Source organism: Lupinus angustifolius, chromosome LG06, assembly GCF_001865875.1.
Source record: "Lupinus angustifolius cultivar Tanjil chromosome LG06, LupAngTanjil_v1.0, whole genome shotgun sequence".
NCBI classification, from domain to species: Eukaryota; Viridiplantae; Streptophyta; class Magnoliopsida; order Fabales; family Fabaceae; genus Lupinus; species Lupinus angustifolius.
This window is the reverse complement of record NC_032014.1, coordinates 2,805,260-2,823,199: the sequence shown is the minus strand read 5'-3', so window position 1 is coordinate 2,823,199 and position 17,940 is coordinate 2,805,260. Positions and strand designations below refer to the sequence as shown.

The following is a 17,940-nucleotide window of genomic DNA, read 5'->3' as shown; positions in this document are numbered from 1 at the left end:
AAAAAAAAGGAATTGAGGCAACATTTTCAGGTTTGGATGAGGGCATTTTCAATGGCATGTTCACAACAATATTTGTTTCTTTCAATTACCTTCTTTCATCTTTTATCAATGACAACAAGAATCTACACATTCTTTCATCTATTACCCCCAATTATTTCTCATTTCTTTATTACTCTAGTTTCTTTACCCCTCTTTCTCTTTCATTAAAATCGCAACATTATAGTGTGTAATTTTTTCCTCGTTGAAGCAACATATAAGGATCAAGATTAAGGTCCATCTCATTTCTCTCTTTCATCCGTTATGATTGGTTTGCTTCTGTCAAATAGATGGTTAAGCATTGGATGAAATTGCTTCTGTCAAATGGTGGTTAAGCGTCAGTATTGTTTCACGTTCATATTTCAAGACTGGGAGACGAAGATTCGCTCACCAGCAAGAGGAGGTATTAGAGTATATCATCGTATTCAACACAATTATTTCAAGTTTGGAATGTTTGATACATTCCAGCTTGCGGGGGAATGTTAAAATAGTTGAGCCTTTGTTAGTCGGTTAGTTAATTTGGTTTGGTTAGGGTAGTTAGTGTTTTTCTTCCCTTTATATAGATGATTCAATATAACTTTGGAATTTAATTCAATTCAATAATATTTTCTCATTCCTTCTTGTTCATCAAGAATCTCTCTTATCCATGCCTACTACCATTTTAACAACGTTGAGTATCTATAGAGAGAAAAATGGTGAAATATTGGCTAGGGCATATAATATTACATTCAATATAGGATTATTCTCATACCTTTATATTTGACAAATAAACAATTAGTAAAAAAAATATGAGAGTAATATATATAAACTTATATTGTAAATATTTATACCCAATTAATGTATCATCTACCATTAATTTATTTTATTTTTGTTTGAAAATTAATAATGATTAAAAATGAACGGTAATGATACAGTGAGTATAAAAAACCTTTATACATTTTGTGTATACATATTTTGTCTCAAAATGTATACGGTATGATTTTTCTGTATACAAGCATGAAGGATAGACTGTCCTAAGATCTCATGTTTTTGTCTGTTTCAAAGTCAAGCAAAATTGCGTTCACGGGTTATACTGCTATCATTATAAGAAATTATACGTTCATTAAGATCTTCAATCCAGAGAAACTATGATATACTGGATTAAAACGTAGTGACTATCATGTTCTATAGTCTACCATTTAGATGCCGAAACCATGTACTTCTCTGTCTATTTTTAACTAAATATATTTTTTAAACAATTGAGTGTTTGTCCGAATGGATAATCAATTGCTATTTAAATTCATTCCCATTAAATAATACTCCATTACCAAAGGTTTTTTATTCTGCTCTCGAATGTAAAGCGTGAATCTAAAAAGGGAGATTACCTCTCACACTTTTAGTGACCTACTTGTATCCAATTCAATCAAAAAATATCATTTAATTAAAAAGAAAATCATAAAAATAAAAATATTTTTTTATATAAAATATGATTGACTTTGGAATATAGTAACAATAGTTTTTTAAGATATATGATAGTTTAGTTGTTCGTGAATCATGCAGATTTTTTTAGGTGCTAAAGTGCTAAACAGAGGTCTCTTAGTTGGAATCATTGTGTCCGTTTCCTTCCATTGACAAGTTTTTTTAAGCAAACAAAATGATAGACTGGACTGAGAACCTGAGACAGATCCGTTTAGCCCAATTTTTTTCAGTGAACAGCCCATTAAGCATGTGTTTAATAATGTCTTCTCAAACAAATAGATAGTTTTTTTTATATATTTTCTATCTATGTCATAACTCCCTTTGTGCACCATTAACTATCTATGTCATATTTCAAAATATTGAGAAAATGATGTATACAACTGTGGTATCCAATATTTATTTTCAATATCATTACTCAGTATGCTATCAGTTGCCACTTTTGGAATGTAAATATTACGTTTGAGATTGAGGAAGTAAGAAAGCTTACGCGGTAGGGAGGCTGAAGGAGAAGATGAGATAGAAGAGGCGGCATAAGGATAGGAATACTTAAGGTCTTTGGATAGGAATAAAGATCGTATTTATTAATGAAGAGACAAATACATGTTTTTATACTTGTTTTTAGTGACAAAAGTGTAATTTCATTATATTCAAAAGGATAAAAGTGTCATTGAAAATTGTACTTCCCTTTGTTTTTTGAAGCATTTGCATCTTCATTAATTGAAAGGATCCTAATGGATAGAGCGTATAATTGGAAGAAGCATACAGTATCGTATACGATCAGTGTTGGTTGGATAATACAAAAATGGGTCCAAAGCAATTGGACTTCAAGTTCTAAGTTTTTTGGAGTCACTTGGGCCTGACCCACGCGTTTCGGAAAGCCTATGGAAAAGTTTGAACCCTCATGGTTGTGTGTTGTGACTTTAGCATAGATACCAAAGGCAAAATGGATGAATAATGGATGCTGGGTAGAAAATTTCATTATATTTTTTAAAAAACCAACGCTATCCTCTTATCCAGGCAGGCCCTTCACAAGTGCACAACACAAACACTATAATTAATTGGAGGTCTCAATATTTTGTTACCTACACAGATAATTTTATCTTCACCAAATATACATTTGCTTGCTTTTATTTTAAAAGTTTATTGTTTTAAAATTATTATTACTACTTTGCTGATTGTAGTGTATCAAACAAATTAAGCCAACATGAAGTTAAACAAGTTAACTTATTGGTCAAGCAATCTTCACCAAACACAGAACAACAAATTCAGCAAACTGTGGTAAGTTTTAATGTCAAAATCTCAACCATTTCTAACTCAACTTATGTTTGTTACAGCCTTAATCACAACAAAACAGAGGAGCATGAATGGAGCAAGCAATTGCATCTAGGCGCACAACAATGCACCAGAAGCTTGGATCAGAACAGAGTGAACAAAGTCGATAATCATGATAGGCAAGACAGCTTGGATCAGAACAGAATTGGTGATCATAATTGGCAAGACTACAATTCTCATTGCAGCTGTGTCCACATCCAGTGCACCTTGCTTGGACGAGCCTACCTCATGCCTTTGGGCACTTCCAGCCTATGGAACACTAATTGTCTAAGTCATAAGTCCAAAGGGCCTAAGATCATTATGTGTAATACTCATGGTTCAAAGGCTAGCTATCCTTTCTTATTGTTCAAGCATATTAAGCATGTGTTAAATATGCTTGTCAACTTAGTTGGTTAAGTTTGTTAGATAAGTTGTTATAGTTTTTCAGCCTTTGGCTTTAGGTAGTTTAGCTTTTCTGATTGTTATAAATAGTTCTGCCCTTTACATTGTAAAATCAAGTTTTTCACTTGCTCAGTAATAAAGCATTAAGGTGTATTCTTTTAATCTCTTCCATTTCTTCTTAGGGTTTTCATACCCTTCTTATTCCTTGTTAATCATCAAGGGAAGTTCTTATTTCTTTGATAGTGCTCATTTTTATATTATCATATAGTTTGTATAAAATTAAAATAAGGGTTTGATATGTAGTGCACAAAGTATAAGACCATTAAAGGTTTATTAAAAAACTGGACCAAAAAATATATTGTATTCAAGTCTCAGATAATGAACCATCATTGAACCAAAAATAAATACATTTTACTTTCTAATGATTTGTATTTGACTTTTTGCAAGAAAATATCGTATAAATATTACATAATTAACTAATGTACGGTGGTTTGTGGATTGATTTTATGGAGAATACATCCTCATAAGTTAGTGAGAAACAGTATAAATTTAAATAGTTTTAATTGTTTGAAGTAATCGATTATTAAGAAACTATGTTAATTAATTTTTTTATTCATTATGAATTAATCCTATGCAGCTGATATATAAAAAACATCTTTTTCTAATGCTTTATATAAAAGGCATTTAGTTAAATGGTAAAAAATAATTAGTATATAGGTCACTTGTGCCACATTGAATGTGTTAGAAAGTTAGTTATTCGAAATATTGAAATGAGTACAGGTCAAAATCTCATAGTTAAACGATGAAATATATGAGATATCAAGCAAAAGAGTGTGAAACAATCTATTGTCTAAATTTAGAAAAAAGGCAAGCAAACAATTGTAAGAAACATTGTATTTTGATTTGTGCTTCAGATTGATCTTTAATTCTTTATAGTTTAATCATGTATTATATGATAGTATAATGTATTATTATTATTTATTAAAACATGTCCATGATAATGCATGTTGGAGGTGAGAGTCCCACGGGAAAACTTGCGGCGTCATGCTAACGAAGCCCTATCCACTCCCACAGACTTGAATCCCGCCTCAATTACTCAAATGGGGTGCGCACATGATTTCTAATTTGGCGCTACACAATACACAGTACTCATTTTAAGTTAGAGGTCAAAAAGGGTTGAGAGACACCCACGAAAAATAAAAGCGGGATTGACATAAAATCCAAAAAGGAGAAAGTGGATCTAGACATGAACAGTGGTGAATTTATGACTTTAATTCTTTAAAGAATCAATATTGGATTATGAGTTTAATATTTATAAATTTTTATCGATTTATTTACAGTTAATATTTTATTTATCATTTATTTATATTTTTTAGAAGAATTAATAATAATTAAACATGAATGATATATGATATAATAACAATATTTAAAACAAAGTCATATATTGTAAGTGGTCTATATATATTCTCATGTGTTATTTTAAAAATAGTGATATTAAAAATAATTTAATAACTATATATTTTTAATGTAAATATTTAAATACAACTAATACATTATTTAATATTTATTTGTATTAATTATTTTTAAAGAGTAAATAATAACCAAGTATAATTGATAAATGATATTTTCATAATATATAAAAGTCATATATTTAGTGTATACAATTTTTTCCTCCATTTTATTTTTACTACAGTATTAATAGAGAAATTGGGTCAGCGAGCACTGCAGGCGATGGTCACGCCATGTGACAATGCTCCATGAACCACACCTCTTTTCTCTTTGCCTACTGGCGTGGTCTCTAATAAATATAAAATATATCGATTTATTAATAAAATAAGCATACCAAGACATTACCTTACAATATTTGATATAAACATGTTGTGTGCTTTGGGGTCTCTTGCACACTCAGCAACGCACACACTCGAAGCCGATAGAATCTGGAGAGAGCATTTTATGACGGTTTAGTCTAAAAGGCTTTGAGCAAAAAAAAGCCACAGTTTCTAATCTTCAATCATATTCTTATTCATAACAAGAAACGTTGTTTTCGGATACTCCTCCTAAAACCAGTTACCTATTCCGGTCCTAAACAGAGGCTTCCCCTTTTTGAAAAACCAAATAACCATGGATTGGCCTGCTTGTACGGATGAATATGAAAAGCTCATAATTCGGATGAGCACCCCCAGGTTTGTAATTTTCCACCTTCATTATTTTTCTTATTATGATTCTTTTCTTCACTTTTCTTGATTGTATAGGTTGTATGCTTCTGTGTGATGTTAAAATCTTGCTGTCTTTTTTTCCTTTTCAAATCCAACCCAATTTCATTATTTATTGTCCTTTTGAAATGTTTTAAGAACTTCTTCTTCACCCGATTCTTTGCCAAATTTTCCTAATTCTACAATCAAATGGACCCAGCCATGGCGTTTTAATTCAAAAAACATTTGCTATTTTTATTTTATGTATTATGTTTTTATTTACTCTTGCTCCACCTAGAGTTGATGCAGAAACACAAATGTGTTTGGTTTCTACTCCCTACTCCGACTTCTTCCTGATCCTGTCATAATTCAGTTTTCTAATAATTTCGAAATAGTGTTAAAACGTGAGCATCTTTCAAAATAAGAACAATTTTTTTTTTGAATTCCAACGACTTTTTCATTCGATTTGTTCACTACAATATTTATATAATTTTCTGACTTTTCTTTCCTTCTTATCCTGTGTATCCAACTCCCTTTTGCTTACGGTTCCTTGCACACAACATTTCTTTGTATTTTAATATTTGCCATTTGGGTCTTAAATCAAACACTGAAAAAGAAATCCCAAACAATGTTATCTGACTTTGACCTTTCTCCATGAAACAGGGTCGTCATTGACAATATCGTTTGCCCCACTGCGACTCTGGTCAAGGTAACTTATCACGAAAATGTTTCCCACACGGGATCAGTTCCTTCAAGAACAAGAATGTTTTGTTTTCATAATATTATGTAATTTTAAAATTAAAGATAACAACAATAACAATTTGGTGTGATGAAATTCACAGGTTGATAGTGCTAGAAGGCATAGTATTCTGTTGGATGCTGTACAAGTGCTTACTGACCTCAACCTCTTAATTAAGAAAGCCTATATTTCCTCTGATGGTAGATGGTTCATGGATGGTAAGCTCTAATCATATTCTTTACCCTTGATTCCGGGTACATATGCACATATAAGAATTTTTATACTGTCAACTCATCGTCTATCATTTATCTGCATTATTTAAGTGTCAATTATAGTTAACATGAACGATGGATGATTAAACTCTATTATATTTTCTATGAACTAATGAATTGTTACACATATTATACGTCTATTGAAAGACAGCAACACATATTATATCTCTAAAAATGCAACACAACTGTTACTACCTCAATCACTAACCTTTGGCTATTCAATGGACAGTTTTCCATGTTATTGATCAAAATGGAAACAAGCTAAAAGATGATAGCGTTTTGAAGTATATTGAACAGGTATTTAATTGTGGTTTTACCAAAGTATGTTAACTGTTTGAAATTTATTTATTGCCCATAAGGTGCATTTATTATTGTTAATCTGAGTTTTAATTGTTGCTTGTATGTTACTACAGTCACTTGGGAGCATTCACAATGGTAGAATCGATGGTTCCAATGGTCTGACTGCGCTAGAGTTAACCGGAACTGACAGAGTCGGTCTTTTATCGGAGGTGTTTGCTGTACTGGCAGATCTTCAATGCGATGTGGTCGAGGCTAAGGTTTGGACTCACAATGGACGCATTGCCTCTCTAATCTACGTGAGGGGCTGTAATTCTGGGTCGACTATTGAGGACTGTCAGAAAATTAATGGAATTGAAGTGCGTTTAAGAAATGTTTTGAAGGGAGACAATGACATCAGAAGTGCTAAAACTTCTGTCTCCATGGAAGTCATGCACACTGAAAGAAGGCTGCATCAAATGATGTTCACTGACCGTGATTTCGAAAGGACTCCTATTCTCAAGTTTAATTCTGATGCCCCAATAGTAACTATTCAGAATTGGGCTGAAAAGGGTTATTCGGTTGTCAATATTCAATGCAAGGATCGAATCAAACTATTATTTGATGTGGTTTGCAATTTGACAGACATGGAATATATTGTGTTTCATGCAACTATTAACACTAGGAGTGATCAAGCATACCTGGTAATTATTCAACTTCCTTCATTCAATGTATTATTATCATTTCTATTTGGTCGTTTGCTTGGTTTATGTGTTAATTAACATTGTTCAAATTGTAATATCAGGAATTTTACATAAGACATAAGGATGGTAATCCAATTAGTTCAGAACCAGAGCGTCAACGAGTAATACAATGCTTAAAGGCTGCAGTGGAGCGAAGGGCATCTGAGGTACAAGCTTCCTCTTTCATACACATATTTTCCAAATCTATTATTTGTGAAACCGTTATAATGTTTAGATATAATGTGCTTAAGATTAATTAGTTGTTGGTTGTTTGATTATTTGTTAAATGGATATGACCTTGTGATATGAAGTGGCTGTGACTAATAAAGTGTTAAAAAAAATTATCACAGGGCGTGCGACTTGAGTTATGCACGGAAGATAGGCGGGGGCTTCTAGCAGAAGTGACAAGAACTTTCCGAGAGAATGGGTTGAATGTGACAAGGGCTGAGGTATCCACCATGGGAAACATGGTTGCCAATGTGTTCTATGTAACAGACGCGATTGGAAACCCAGCTGATCCAAAAATCATTGAATCTGTAAGGCACAAAATTGGGTTAAGCAATTTAGAAGTGAAGGAGTTGCCATTGATATGTCATCGACAGAAGGCAGAGGGAGATGATCAAGCATTTGGAGTTGGTGGGGCAGTGTTGATTTCTATTTGTAACCTCTTGAGAAGGAATCTATACAACATGGGACTAATCAAATCCTGTTCTTAATCAGTACTGCTTTGTGCACACCTCTCGGATCCACATCATCATATATGTTGCGCATGTGGGAGGAAAACCGAGTTATGTCCATAATGATGTGTGAATAGTATTATTCCTTAAAGTAGTGGGGACAGTAGGAGACAGAGAATTTAGCAGTATGGATGTTGTGTGCAACTTTTATAGCATGATATTCCTTGCTTCAGGTTTGGGTTTTTGTGTACATAAAAAGTTATTGAATAGTAGTTGTTCTAGTTAGTTGGTTTGGGTTTGGTTGGTGGAAACGAATACCTATATATACAGCTGGAGGGGATCTGGTCCCTCCCACCATTTTAAATGCTTTGTGTGACGGAAGGAGGGATTTGAAGTAGGAGAGATTGGTGATTGCTGAATATAGAATTTGATTCTTGGTGGCATAGAAACAGGTTTAGGTAGAGAGTAGAGACAGAACAAGTTGGGTTCATTGTTAATAGTTAATAGTTAATTACAGGATGTTGTAATAATATCATAATAGTTGTATTATGACCTATATATTGTTGTGGGGATATAGTGGGTGCTTACTGCTTGTAATTGTAAAGCAGAAGAAACTCAAGACAGGGCCTTCGGTTGTTAAATTAATTTTCAAGTAAAAGGGTCGTTTAATAATCACGTGGAATGGACATGATTTATTTGTTGATATGGACGCTATGGGCTGGGTTATCACGTGGAATAGACATTGTAATCCATGCCAAGTTACCATCTAATTTCCCATAATTAACTAATTTAATCTCTAGAAACATATGGTAGGAAATTAATTATTAGAAATATATGAAAATTTAATAAGAGTGTTTTATTCAATTTTTATATTATCTATTAATTTCTTCGATTGTATGTATAACCTTAAAAATGTTTAATTCTTAGTGTATAATACATAACGACAAAAGGATCTCAGCTGATGGAGTACTATCCAATTCTCACGAAACTCATGACGGTAATTTTTCTTATAGCTAGATATTCATTCATATGGAAGACTTGTAAACATGAATTTACTTTGGAGGACCCAAACCTTATCTCACAAACACTGTTGAACTGCAAGTGCAAGGGTCACATCTGTACCAAAAGAGTATATCAATTCATCTGATTAGTTGGAAAATATATATTTAAGTTTAAAATTTAATAATAAAATATTTTTCTAACCAATTAGATAAAGTAACACATGAAATGACACACTTCTTAGGACAGAAGTTCCAAGTGCAAGTGGAGCTTACCAACTTGTGCAGAGTTCCCAAAAAACAGAACCACAACAGGCACAGAGACATCGGATAGAACTAGAGAAAAACCGAAAGTATAAGTTCAAAGAAACTCTGTTCAAGAGCCAGAAATACCACAAGCATTACTATAATGTCTCCAGCAAACACTCCCATGCAGAAGGACATGAATAACCAACAGGGTAGAAGAACTAAACAATTTTTGTGATATGGTGTAAATGATAGAAAACATTACAAGTATAATGGTAGTGGTTCATGTTTATGATCACATTAGTACACCAGAAAAAGAAGAAAAATAATGAGAAACCCCCACATAATTTTATTAAAATAAATGAACATGAATACATACAGGCTATATAAATCTGTCACCTGTTAGAACCCACCACAACATCCTCCTAATGCCTTTTAAAAATATGCATGAAGACATGAATTAAACAAGCATAAACATGCAGGCCTAAGCTGCTGCTGCTGCTTGCAGATGCAAACTTGCATTGCATTGACACAGGTATATCAGCTCAACAATCAAAACAAGCTTGTAACTCACCTCAACAAATGATAGTGCCGATTATGGTAAGGAATATACTGCTCTCGACAAAGGTCGGAGTTTGCTGCACTGGTTGTTTTCAGTAAGCCCTCCACAAAATTGGCAATCAAATCCAATTAATCATCCACTGAAGTATAGATCATCCTGCAGTAGAATAGACATTTTAGAACGAAATCTTCACGAAACCATAAAATTGACAGACAGTAAGGTCTTTTTAGAATCACTTACCAAAATACAGAGAAGAAAAGGGTAAAAATAAGATAGAAGAGTTTGACAAGCCGTTGCTTCTTTTCCCATGAGAGCAAGTTGAATATCTCAGTAACATCAATTAAATGCTTTCCTTGTCTATATCTGATTAAAAGAATAAAATAAGCAATTAGCAGGACTATATTATCCACATTCCATTACATTAAGATATCAAGCACTATTATGGCAAAAAAAATACAATTCATCTCCTTTGATCCTTTAACTATTAGGCAACAATCTACCAACCAAAGAAAAAATGGTGACAGACTAGAATGACCATTTATTAGCAGCTGCCAGAGATATAAACAATAGATTTTTGACTATGTTCAAGGAAACTAATCCTGAACTTTCCGAGTGGATCTTCTTGTTTCAAATAAGCACAATTATGTTGTTGTGTGTGTATATGAGTGCCCACATTTATATTGTTGATTTGACATGAAGCTCCAAACAGTTAGCCAAACCAGTTTTTTTTGTTTAATAAATTTAGAAAAGCAAACCCAGTCAAACAAAACGATTCAGCAGAGAAACTAAACAAAAGAATGCAAAGACCAGAGCTCAAATTCAAACTTGCTCCCCTCACCCAAAACTACCATGCCAAATATTTTTTCCTTAAAAGAGATTTTATAGAAACAGAATATTTATTAACTTGCATGAGAAATGTAGCTTGATTAGCAACTCCATGAATGCAAAAATCAAACATATGTTAGTAGCTTAGTGCCATCAAATTGACCAGACTGATGCATCATCAATGAGTTACTCATTTAATCATTTACTAGGTAGTCAATTATTACAATGCTTCACATGCAAAGACTGAAAACATTATAGAAACAACCTATCCAACCCAATTTCAAGGTAGTGTGAAACATATATTATTTCAACTTAAAGATTTCCTAAAATACGAAACAAATTGGCCAGTGTATTAGTTTCATAGAAAACTTACAATCGCACATTGAAGTAGAGGTAAGGAGCAGCGAACAGGCACATAATCCAATGCCCTGTAACAAGGTAGAAACAGCATAGGACACCATGTGTAATAAACTCAGGCAAAACCACCTTGTTTATTCGGGATGAAGACTCATAGGGATTTATATAATCGAATTCGAGGTCAGCCAAGCACATCAGCTAGAACAAATGGTGAACCAAATTAGCATATGTTAGACGATACTAATATAATGTAACCAAAGCAACCAAGTTCATCCTAAAAGTCCTTGAAAAGAAACCAAGGACAATGATTTAGAAGTGTTGCAAAGCACAAAGAATTAACATAATATAATCATAGGATAAACGAAACCCCGGAATTAGAAAATATGGGACACAACAATACGAAAACATAGGAATGTATAGCCAGAAGAAAACTGGGTAATCTCCATCAGTATTCACCATTTTTATTATATCTCATCACATCAGTATTTCCTTACCTTTCCACATTCCAGTAGATAGAACTCTTCCCAAAATCATGATAAATACCACTTCTTTAGGAAAAGTGATTATGATTTTGGCAAAAAACATTAATGTGAGAAGCTGAAATTCAACTTTTTTATTTTCTTTTCAGAAAAAAAAATAAACATTTTTAAGAAAGCTAAACTACACAAGCATATAAATGGCAAAAATAGTTTTTTTTTCTTTTAAAGAAAAGGTATTTAGAACTTTCAAGTTTTACAGCAAAATCGAAATGTACATCATGGATTGAGCAAGAGTTGCAATGATTATATTTTTGTTAGAGAGTGACATAGACATGTTCCACCCTGTAATTAATCATATGAACTTTTGCGTTTCTTATATGAATCAAATCCAAAATGAAACCATTGACTATTGTTTTAAATAAAGCATTAGAATTGGAATAGTTTTGAAATAGAAATAAATATAATATAAGAAATGGAATGGAAAAAAAGGAGAATAAATAACCTGATAAGTGACGAGGACGAGTAAGGCAATAAGGAGGAAGAAGGAGATGAGCCATGCAAAAATATCACCCATCTTCTTCTTCTTCCTTTTCTTTCTCTCTTCAATCTACTTCTTTCTCTTTTCAACTTTCTTCAACTTCAATATTTTTATTATCACCCTATTCCCACCACAACATGCACACCTTTGCACCTGTGCTAAGCACGTGGGGACGCATTCCTCTAGATATCTACGCCACACCCTACATCTACATCCATTCTAATACGTACATGTATAAATCTCTATATATATACACCATCAATTCACTCATCTCCCTCAAAATAATTACAAACAATAATAGCAAACTCAGATTAACTACATTCACATTATCCTCAGATTAACTCTTTTATCAACAAAAGTTTTCCTTTTTCATTTTGTACAACTCAAACCAAATAAGGTTTTTCAGAGGAGCATATCTTGCACCCATTAAATGGTGTTGTATTCCATATTAAACTTATTCCTTAAATATTTATTTTTCTAATCAATCATAATAAATAAGGTATAAAATGATACATATTTTAGAATAGAAGATATTTCAGTGGACCTTATAAAATCCAAGTCCTAATTAATGGGGGTTTCTTTCAATATATGTATAATCATAGGCACGTATGGCGAAACCTGGTGTATCTAATGTATTGTATTTAATTACGTTGTTGTTGTTATTTTTTAAAGTCATTATTTATTAAAGAAATATTTTACTTAATTCTTTACTTGATAAATGTATTATCAGATTTTGAGTATAAAAAGTTAGTCCAAAGGTGAGTGATAATGAATAAAGAGAAATGAGCGTAATTACTCTAGCAAACTAAAAGATAGATCAAATAGGTGGTATGATGAAGAAATTTTACATTCAAAATAAATAGATGAATTAAATAGATGAATGAACTTGTCACTTTTGTTTGTGAGTTGAGTTTTAAAAAGAATAAAAGAAAAAATGAAAGACTTATAAATCATGAAATACATTTTATTCCATTTCCCTTTCAAAACTCAATTTGCAAACAAAGTCTTATATGTTTTTTCATTTTTTGTTTCCTTTATTTAATTCATGAAAGAAAATGTTCCATTTTTAAGTCATACTCTCCAGTATATGTTGGAATACATTATATTGTAAATTTCACATTTTATAAATCTCTTATTAGGTGCAAGAGCCATAATCTCAATTGCAAGTGTAGTATTTCCTATGGTATTGAACAAAAGAGGGAGCACTAAATAATTTCTCATCATGCATATTTATCCAATTAACCCAGACCGGATATATTTATATATTAGCACGAAACATCCGAATGCAAAACATGTTCTTGAAATAATAATATAATGTTTGAGACTATAGGGATTACTTATTGTTTCCCATTTTAAATAATTAGATTGAAATGTTACTTTGTTTGGGTTATATATATGAAACATAGAATTATGTTTTGATTTTAAATAAATATATATCTAAAGTTAATAAGCTTGACACATTCCATTAGAAGGAATAAGATTTCGAAGTTGACTTCAATTAGTTTCAAATTTAAAGTTCAATAAAGTAGTGCACACTCTCCTAAATTATTGAATCAAGAGTTGACAACATCAACTTATATTTTAAGCAACAAATATAAAATCTGACTTTTTTACAATTTTAATGGCATAGGCTACAAAGCAATAAATAATATATACATGCATAGATACATCACACAGTTGAAATCTTGAAATGAAAGGGTTGAAACATATCTTGAAAAGCAATATGTGAGAAACAGATTTTTATTTTATTTTTTCATGTATTTATATTCCTGATATAAAACAACATATTCCTCATATAGCTTAGGGGTTTTTGTCTACCTGTGCATCATCTCACTGCGAACAAATAACAATGTTCCAAAGCCTTTGAGCTCTTCTTACAATTTTGTTAATCTTTCGGGCAATGAAAGAAGAAGGTAACAATGGAGGAGCTGCAATGCATGGACCACTTTCTGAATGAAATGAATTCAAAGAAGATAATGACCCATTCTTTCGCAGATAAAAACTTCTGCTACCGACATCTCCAATGACATCTGATTTGTCCAAACCTAGCATGCGTCAAAAAATTAAAGCATGCATAAGCTGATTAAATAATCCTGAACAAGACTTTCACAGATCCGCAAAAATAACAAATTAAGGACTAGCTCTTTGGAAAAATTAACTAATGTTTAGGAAAGTGTAGAATTTGATTTAGAAATGTGAGATATTAAGTTTTGACTTACTTTGGAGACTGAAATGGGAGTCATGCAATTGAAAGAAAGATGAGGGATTAGGATCGAGTTTAGGGCTCCTCCCTTCTTCTCTATATCTATCTATCACACGCTTTATTGTGTCCTCTACACTGGACCCCAATTTAACCATGGTTCTTATTGGCCCTGGACTTCCTTCAACGGTCACATTAACCACCACCTTCGCTTCCTTATTGTACCCCTGTGTCTAATAGACATGATCACCAACACACAACTTTAGAGGGCCGAAGCGTGATTCCGGACTCATTAGGTAAAAAACTAGTCCAAATACACAAGGCTCTTATATTATTTATCTGATTTGAATAATGATTTCTCTAAGGTTACAACACATATAATCTTATTGATAGATGTGATGTTCACCATCTTCCTAATTCATTAGGTGATATAGATATGTAATAATCAATCAGCTATCACTTATGTGGTTGATCAATAAGTTTATTAGTAATTGCAGTATTTATTAATTATTTATCAGGCATGCATGCTACGTCATTAAGCCTAATTAATATTGAGATCAATCTCACTCGTTTATGCTGTGTAATTTGGATGATAAAGCTTACATACCAAATTACCAATCCTACAATAATATCACGATTCTTAAAAATAAATTAAAAATCTGGAGTGAAGATTACTTTATATTTGTTTGATCTCACAGAATTGTTAGACAATTAAAAGTAAGGAGAATGTTTAATGTATCTAAACGAGGCATCAAATTAAATGATTTTTAAATTTAATTTTTTGAAATACATGCAAAAAAAAAATAAGGATAAGGGCATACAATATTAAATACAATCATATAGATAAGTAAATGACCAGTAAAGTACAATAAACAATTTTGCACACAATGGTTACCCCTGTTTCAATTCTTCACCTCATTAGTACAAAGCTTTTTAGAATCCTTTCTAGGGATCATGAAATAAGCTAGTTCAACTACGTATAATGGTGTGTTTGTTGGTTTACCACAAAAGAAAGAAACATACCATTGATAGAAGCAAGATAAGAAATCATAGTTACATGGGTTCTCAGTAGTTAATCCAGTCCTATCCCATTTTATAAGGTTTGTAGTTTACATTATTATTATTATTAGTAGAGAAAAATGTATATCAGGACTCTAAAAATATGACATGTCCTATTTTGTTTATTTGTTAAAATATTTTTATAGAAAATGATGCACATGTCACAATTTCATTGGCAGAATGAGATAACTTAATAACTTTTCTCATTATACGAGTAGATACTTTATTCCTTTATTACTATTATAAGATGAGAAAAAAAATGTAATTATACACAAGTTTATTATTCATCATTTATTTTTAATTAACATTTGAAAAGTAGTACAAATAAATGATAGATAATATATAGTGTGTATAAATCTTTATAACATAAATTCATAACATTTCTAACTAAACTAATACATATTTGAGTATAATATTTATACATTATCATATTATTTTTTAAAATTCAATTATAATTAATCATGAATAGTGGCAAATGATATAATTAGAATAAATAAAAGTAATAATGTGTGATACTTAGTATGATAAATCTGGTACGCAATACTTATGGTAAATAATAAAAAGTAATAAATAGTGTGGGGGTTGGTCGGCAAATAAAACAAAAATAGAAAATGAATGTTTAGTAAAGTTGACTCTGACTAACCTTAATCTGATTATTACTGTGACTGTATGGAGATGAAGGAAAGAGAGAAGGGGAAGATAGAAAGGCATCAAGGGATATTCGATGGTGGAAAATTGTTTCTCTACTTCTCCCAAAATGGTCATCAAAATCATCATCATAATCTCTAGCTCTGGAAAAGAGCAGAGGCGCCGATGAGCATCGCTTCAAAATCTTAGGCCTCGGACGAGGTGGTCTCCGGCCTCCGATTAGAAGCGATCGCCGCCGTGGATTCCTTTGAGACATGAATATAGTATTGGTTGGAGAGTGCATAATAGAGGAATGAGAAAGAGAGAAAAAGGAATTGAATAGAATGGTAGCTGAAGTGGTGTGGTTTGCGTGTGGGGAGAGTAGAAGCACCTGTCAACTTCACTGCTCATATTTATTTGCCCCTTAACTGCACCAACGGATTTGGGAGGGCCGTTGCTGGCTACGTGCCCCACAATGTTTTTTTTTAATAGTCTCATAAATAAATTACTTTACATTAAAAACTCTAAGCAATTTACTTTATTTATATATTTTTCTAAAGCTTAAAAAAACATTACCCATGAGCCAATTGGTTGTTCTGACATAATGAAATTACTATAGGTTTTTTATATATTTTATATTTTGTATGGGTAAATAATAATTACTTTATTGGTAATTGATTAACAAGTTTTTGAAAAAAAAAAGTTAAAAAATTATACTATAAATTTATGAATATGCTCTCACACCTTAACATCTTTATGTGCATTATCTGGCCCTTTTAAGTGGTCAGTGTGCAAGAGGTATATTATATAAGGGTATTAAAATAGAGATAAAAATATATATTTAATAATGTATGAGTTTTATATATTATCATTTTATTATTTATAATTTATGTTTAATTATTATTAACTTTTTAAAAAAGATACAAATAAAGCATGACTGATGTATTAATTATGTATAATTATTTACATTAATAGTATATAAATATTACACTCTAAAATAAATTAATAAGAGATATTACATATTTTTGTACATTATTTATCACTAGAAAATTACCAATATGAATGGAAAAAGCACATCTTCTATCCTAAAAATATCATGTGCCATTTTTTAATTAGTCAAGAATTTACTTTATTATTAAAATTTAAATATATGAGTAGACACTCTTTTGGGGTATAGGACATATTAACCCCTCAACCAAGCTGTGCTTCATACTTAACATAAGACACATTAAAAAACTCACTTTTTTTTTTACGAGTGTAATATTGATATACTGATAGTTCAAAGAATTATGCACAATCAGTATAGCATTCACTATTTATTTGGATTATTTTTGTAAAAATTCAAACATAATTAAAAATAAATGATAGATAATAGAGTGACAATGTAAAAAATTCATATTTTTCTTTTTGTTTATATATATTTTTTAACTTTACCTACTAGACTGAGTGTCACCAACAAAAGTCAATACGCATATGTGGCAATAAATAAACCAAAACCCAACTCTGTATTTCTACGTGTCCAGATCCGTGTCACAGTGTTTCCATATAATTTGAATCTTGAACCCGAATGACATTTGCCATTCTGTAATCCTGGATCAATCATATACGTTACTATAATATAAAATTAAAATTGTATATAGTTAAATCATATGTTAAGAAGCAAAGATTATAACTAAGGTGTTGCTGACGATTTTAAAAATTCACGAAAGGGTACAATGTTACCCCTCCATTTTAAAATTTTGCTCCTTAAAAACAAAATATATAAATTATTTATATATTTAACATACTTTATATATAGAAGCAAAACATTAAAAAATATGAAGATAATAATAAGACATGATATGTAATGTGAGTGATACAATATGGAAAATATTCCCGGTCGTAAATGAGATCAACTGTCTCAATTTTTATGTTTTATTGTATTTAAATTCAATTGAAAGTTG

General features: G+C 31.4%; 3 protein-coding genes across 5 annotated transcripts; 1 reads left to right on the top strand and 2 right to left on the bottom strand.

Annotated features, from left to right (window-relative positions):
* Positions 5,098 to 8,728, top strand: LOC109348921 (ACT domain-containing protein ACR8-like). Its single transcript, XM_019589533.1, has 7 exons — positions 5,098 to 5,390; positions 6,063 to 6,108; positions 6,242 to 6,356; positions 6,640 to 6,707; positions 6,824 to 7,390; positions 7,492 to 7,596; positions 7,780 to 8,728. The coding sequence occupies exons 1-7, from the start codon at positions 5,329 to 5,331 to the stop codon at positions 8,143 to 8,145; spliced, it is 1,329 nt and encodes a 442-aa protein (XP_019445078.1). The 5' UTR covers positions 5,098 to 5,328; the 3' UTR covers positions 8,146 to 8,728.
* Positions 9,682 to 12,493, bottom strand: LOC109348928 (protein cornichon homolog 4-like). Of its 2 annotated transcripts, XR_002107812.1 has the most exons (5): positions 12,076 to 12,493; positions 11,111 to 11,292; positions 10,153 to 10,275; positions 9,949 to 10,068; positions 9,682 to 9,837 (listed from the first exon to the last, which is right to left on the bottom strand). XR_002107812.1 is itself a non-coding variant. In XM_019589541.1 (4 exons), the coding sequence occupies exons 1-4, from the start codon at positions 12,145 to 12,147 to the stop codon at positions 10,041 to 10,043; spliced, it is 405 nt and encodes a 134-aa protein (XP_019445086.1). In that variant the 5' UTR covers positions 12,148 to 12,493; the 3' UTR covers positions 9,682 to 10,040. The 2 variants fall into 2 exon arrangements, 1 of the variants encoding a protein (XP_019445086.1); XM_019589541.1 differs by having other exon boundaries at positions 9,682 to 10,068.
* On the bottom strand, positions 13,755 to 16,447 carry LOC109348926 (uncharacterized protein At4g22758). Of its 2 annotated transcripts, none has more exons than XM_019589538.1 (3): positions 16,014 to 16,447; positions 14,331 to 14,538; positions 13,755 to 14,156 (listed from the first exon to the last, which is right to left on the bottom strand). In XM_019589538.1, exons 1-3 carry the CDS (start codon positions 16,299 to 16,301, stop codon positions 13,942 to 13,944), a joined length of 711 nt encoding a protein of 236 aa, XP_019445083.1. In that variant the 5' UTR covers positions 16,302 to 16,447; the 3' UTR covers positions 13,755 to 13,941. The 2 variants fall into 2 exon arrangements, with proteins under 2 accessions (XP_019445083.1, XP_019445082.1); XM_019589537.1 differs by having other exon boundaries at positions 14,331 to 14,544; positions 16,014 to 16,446.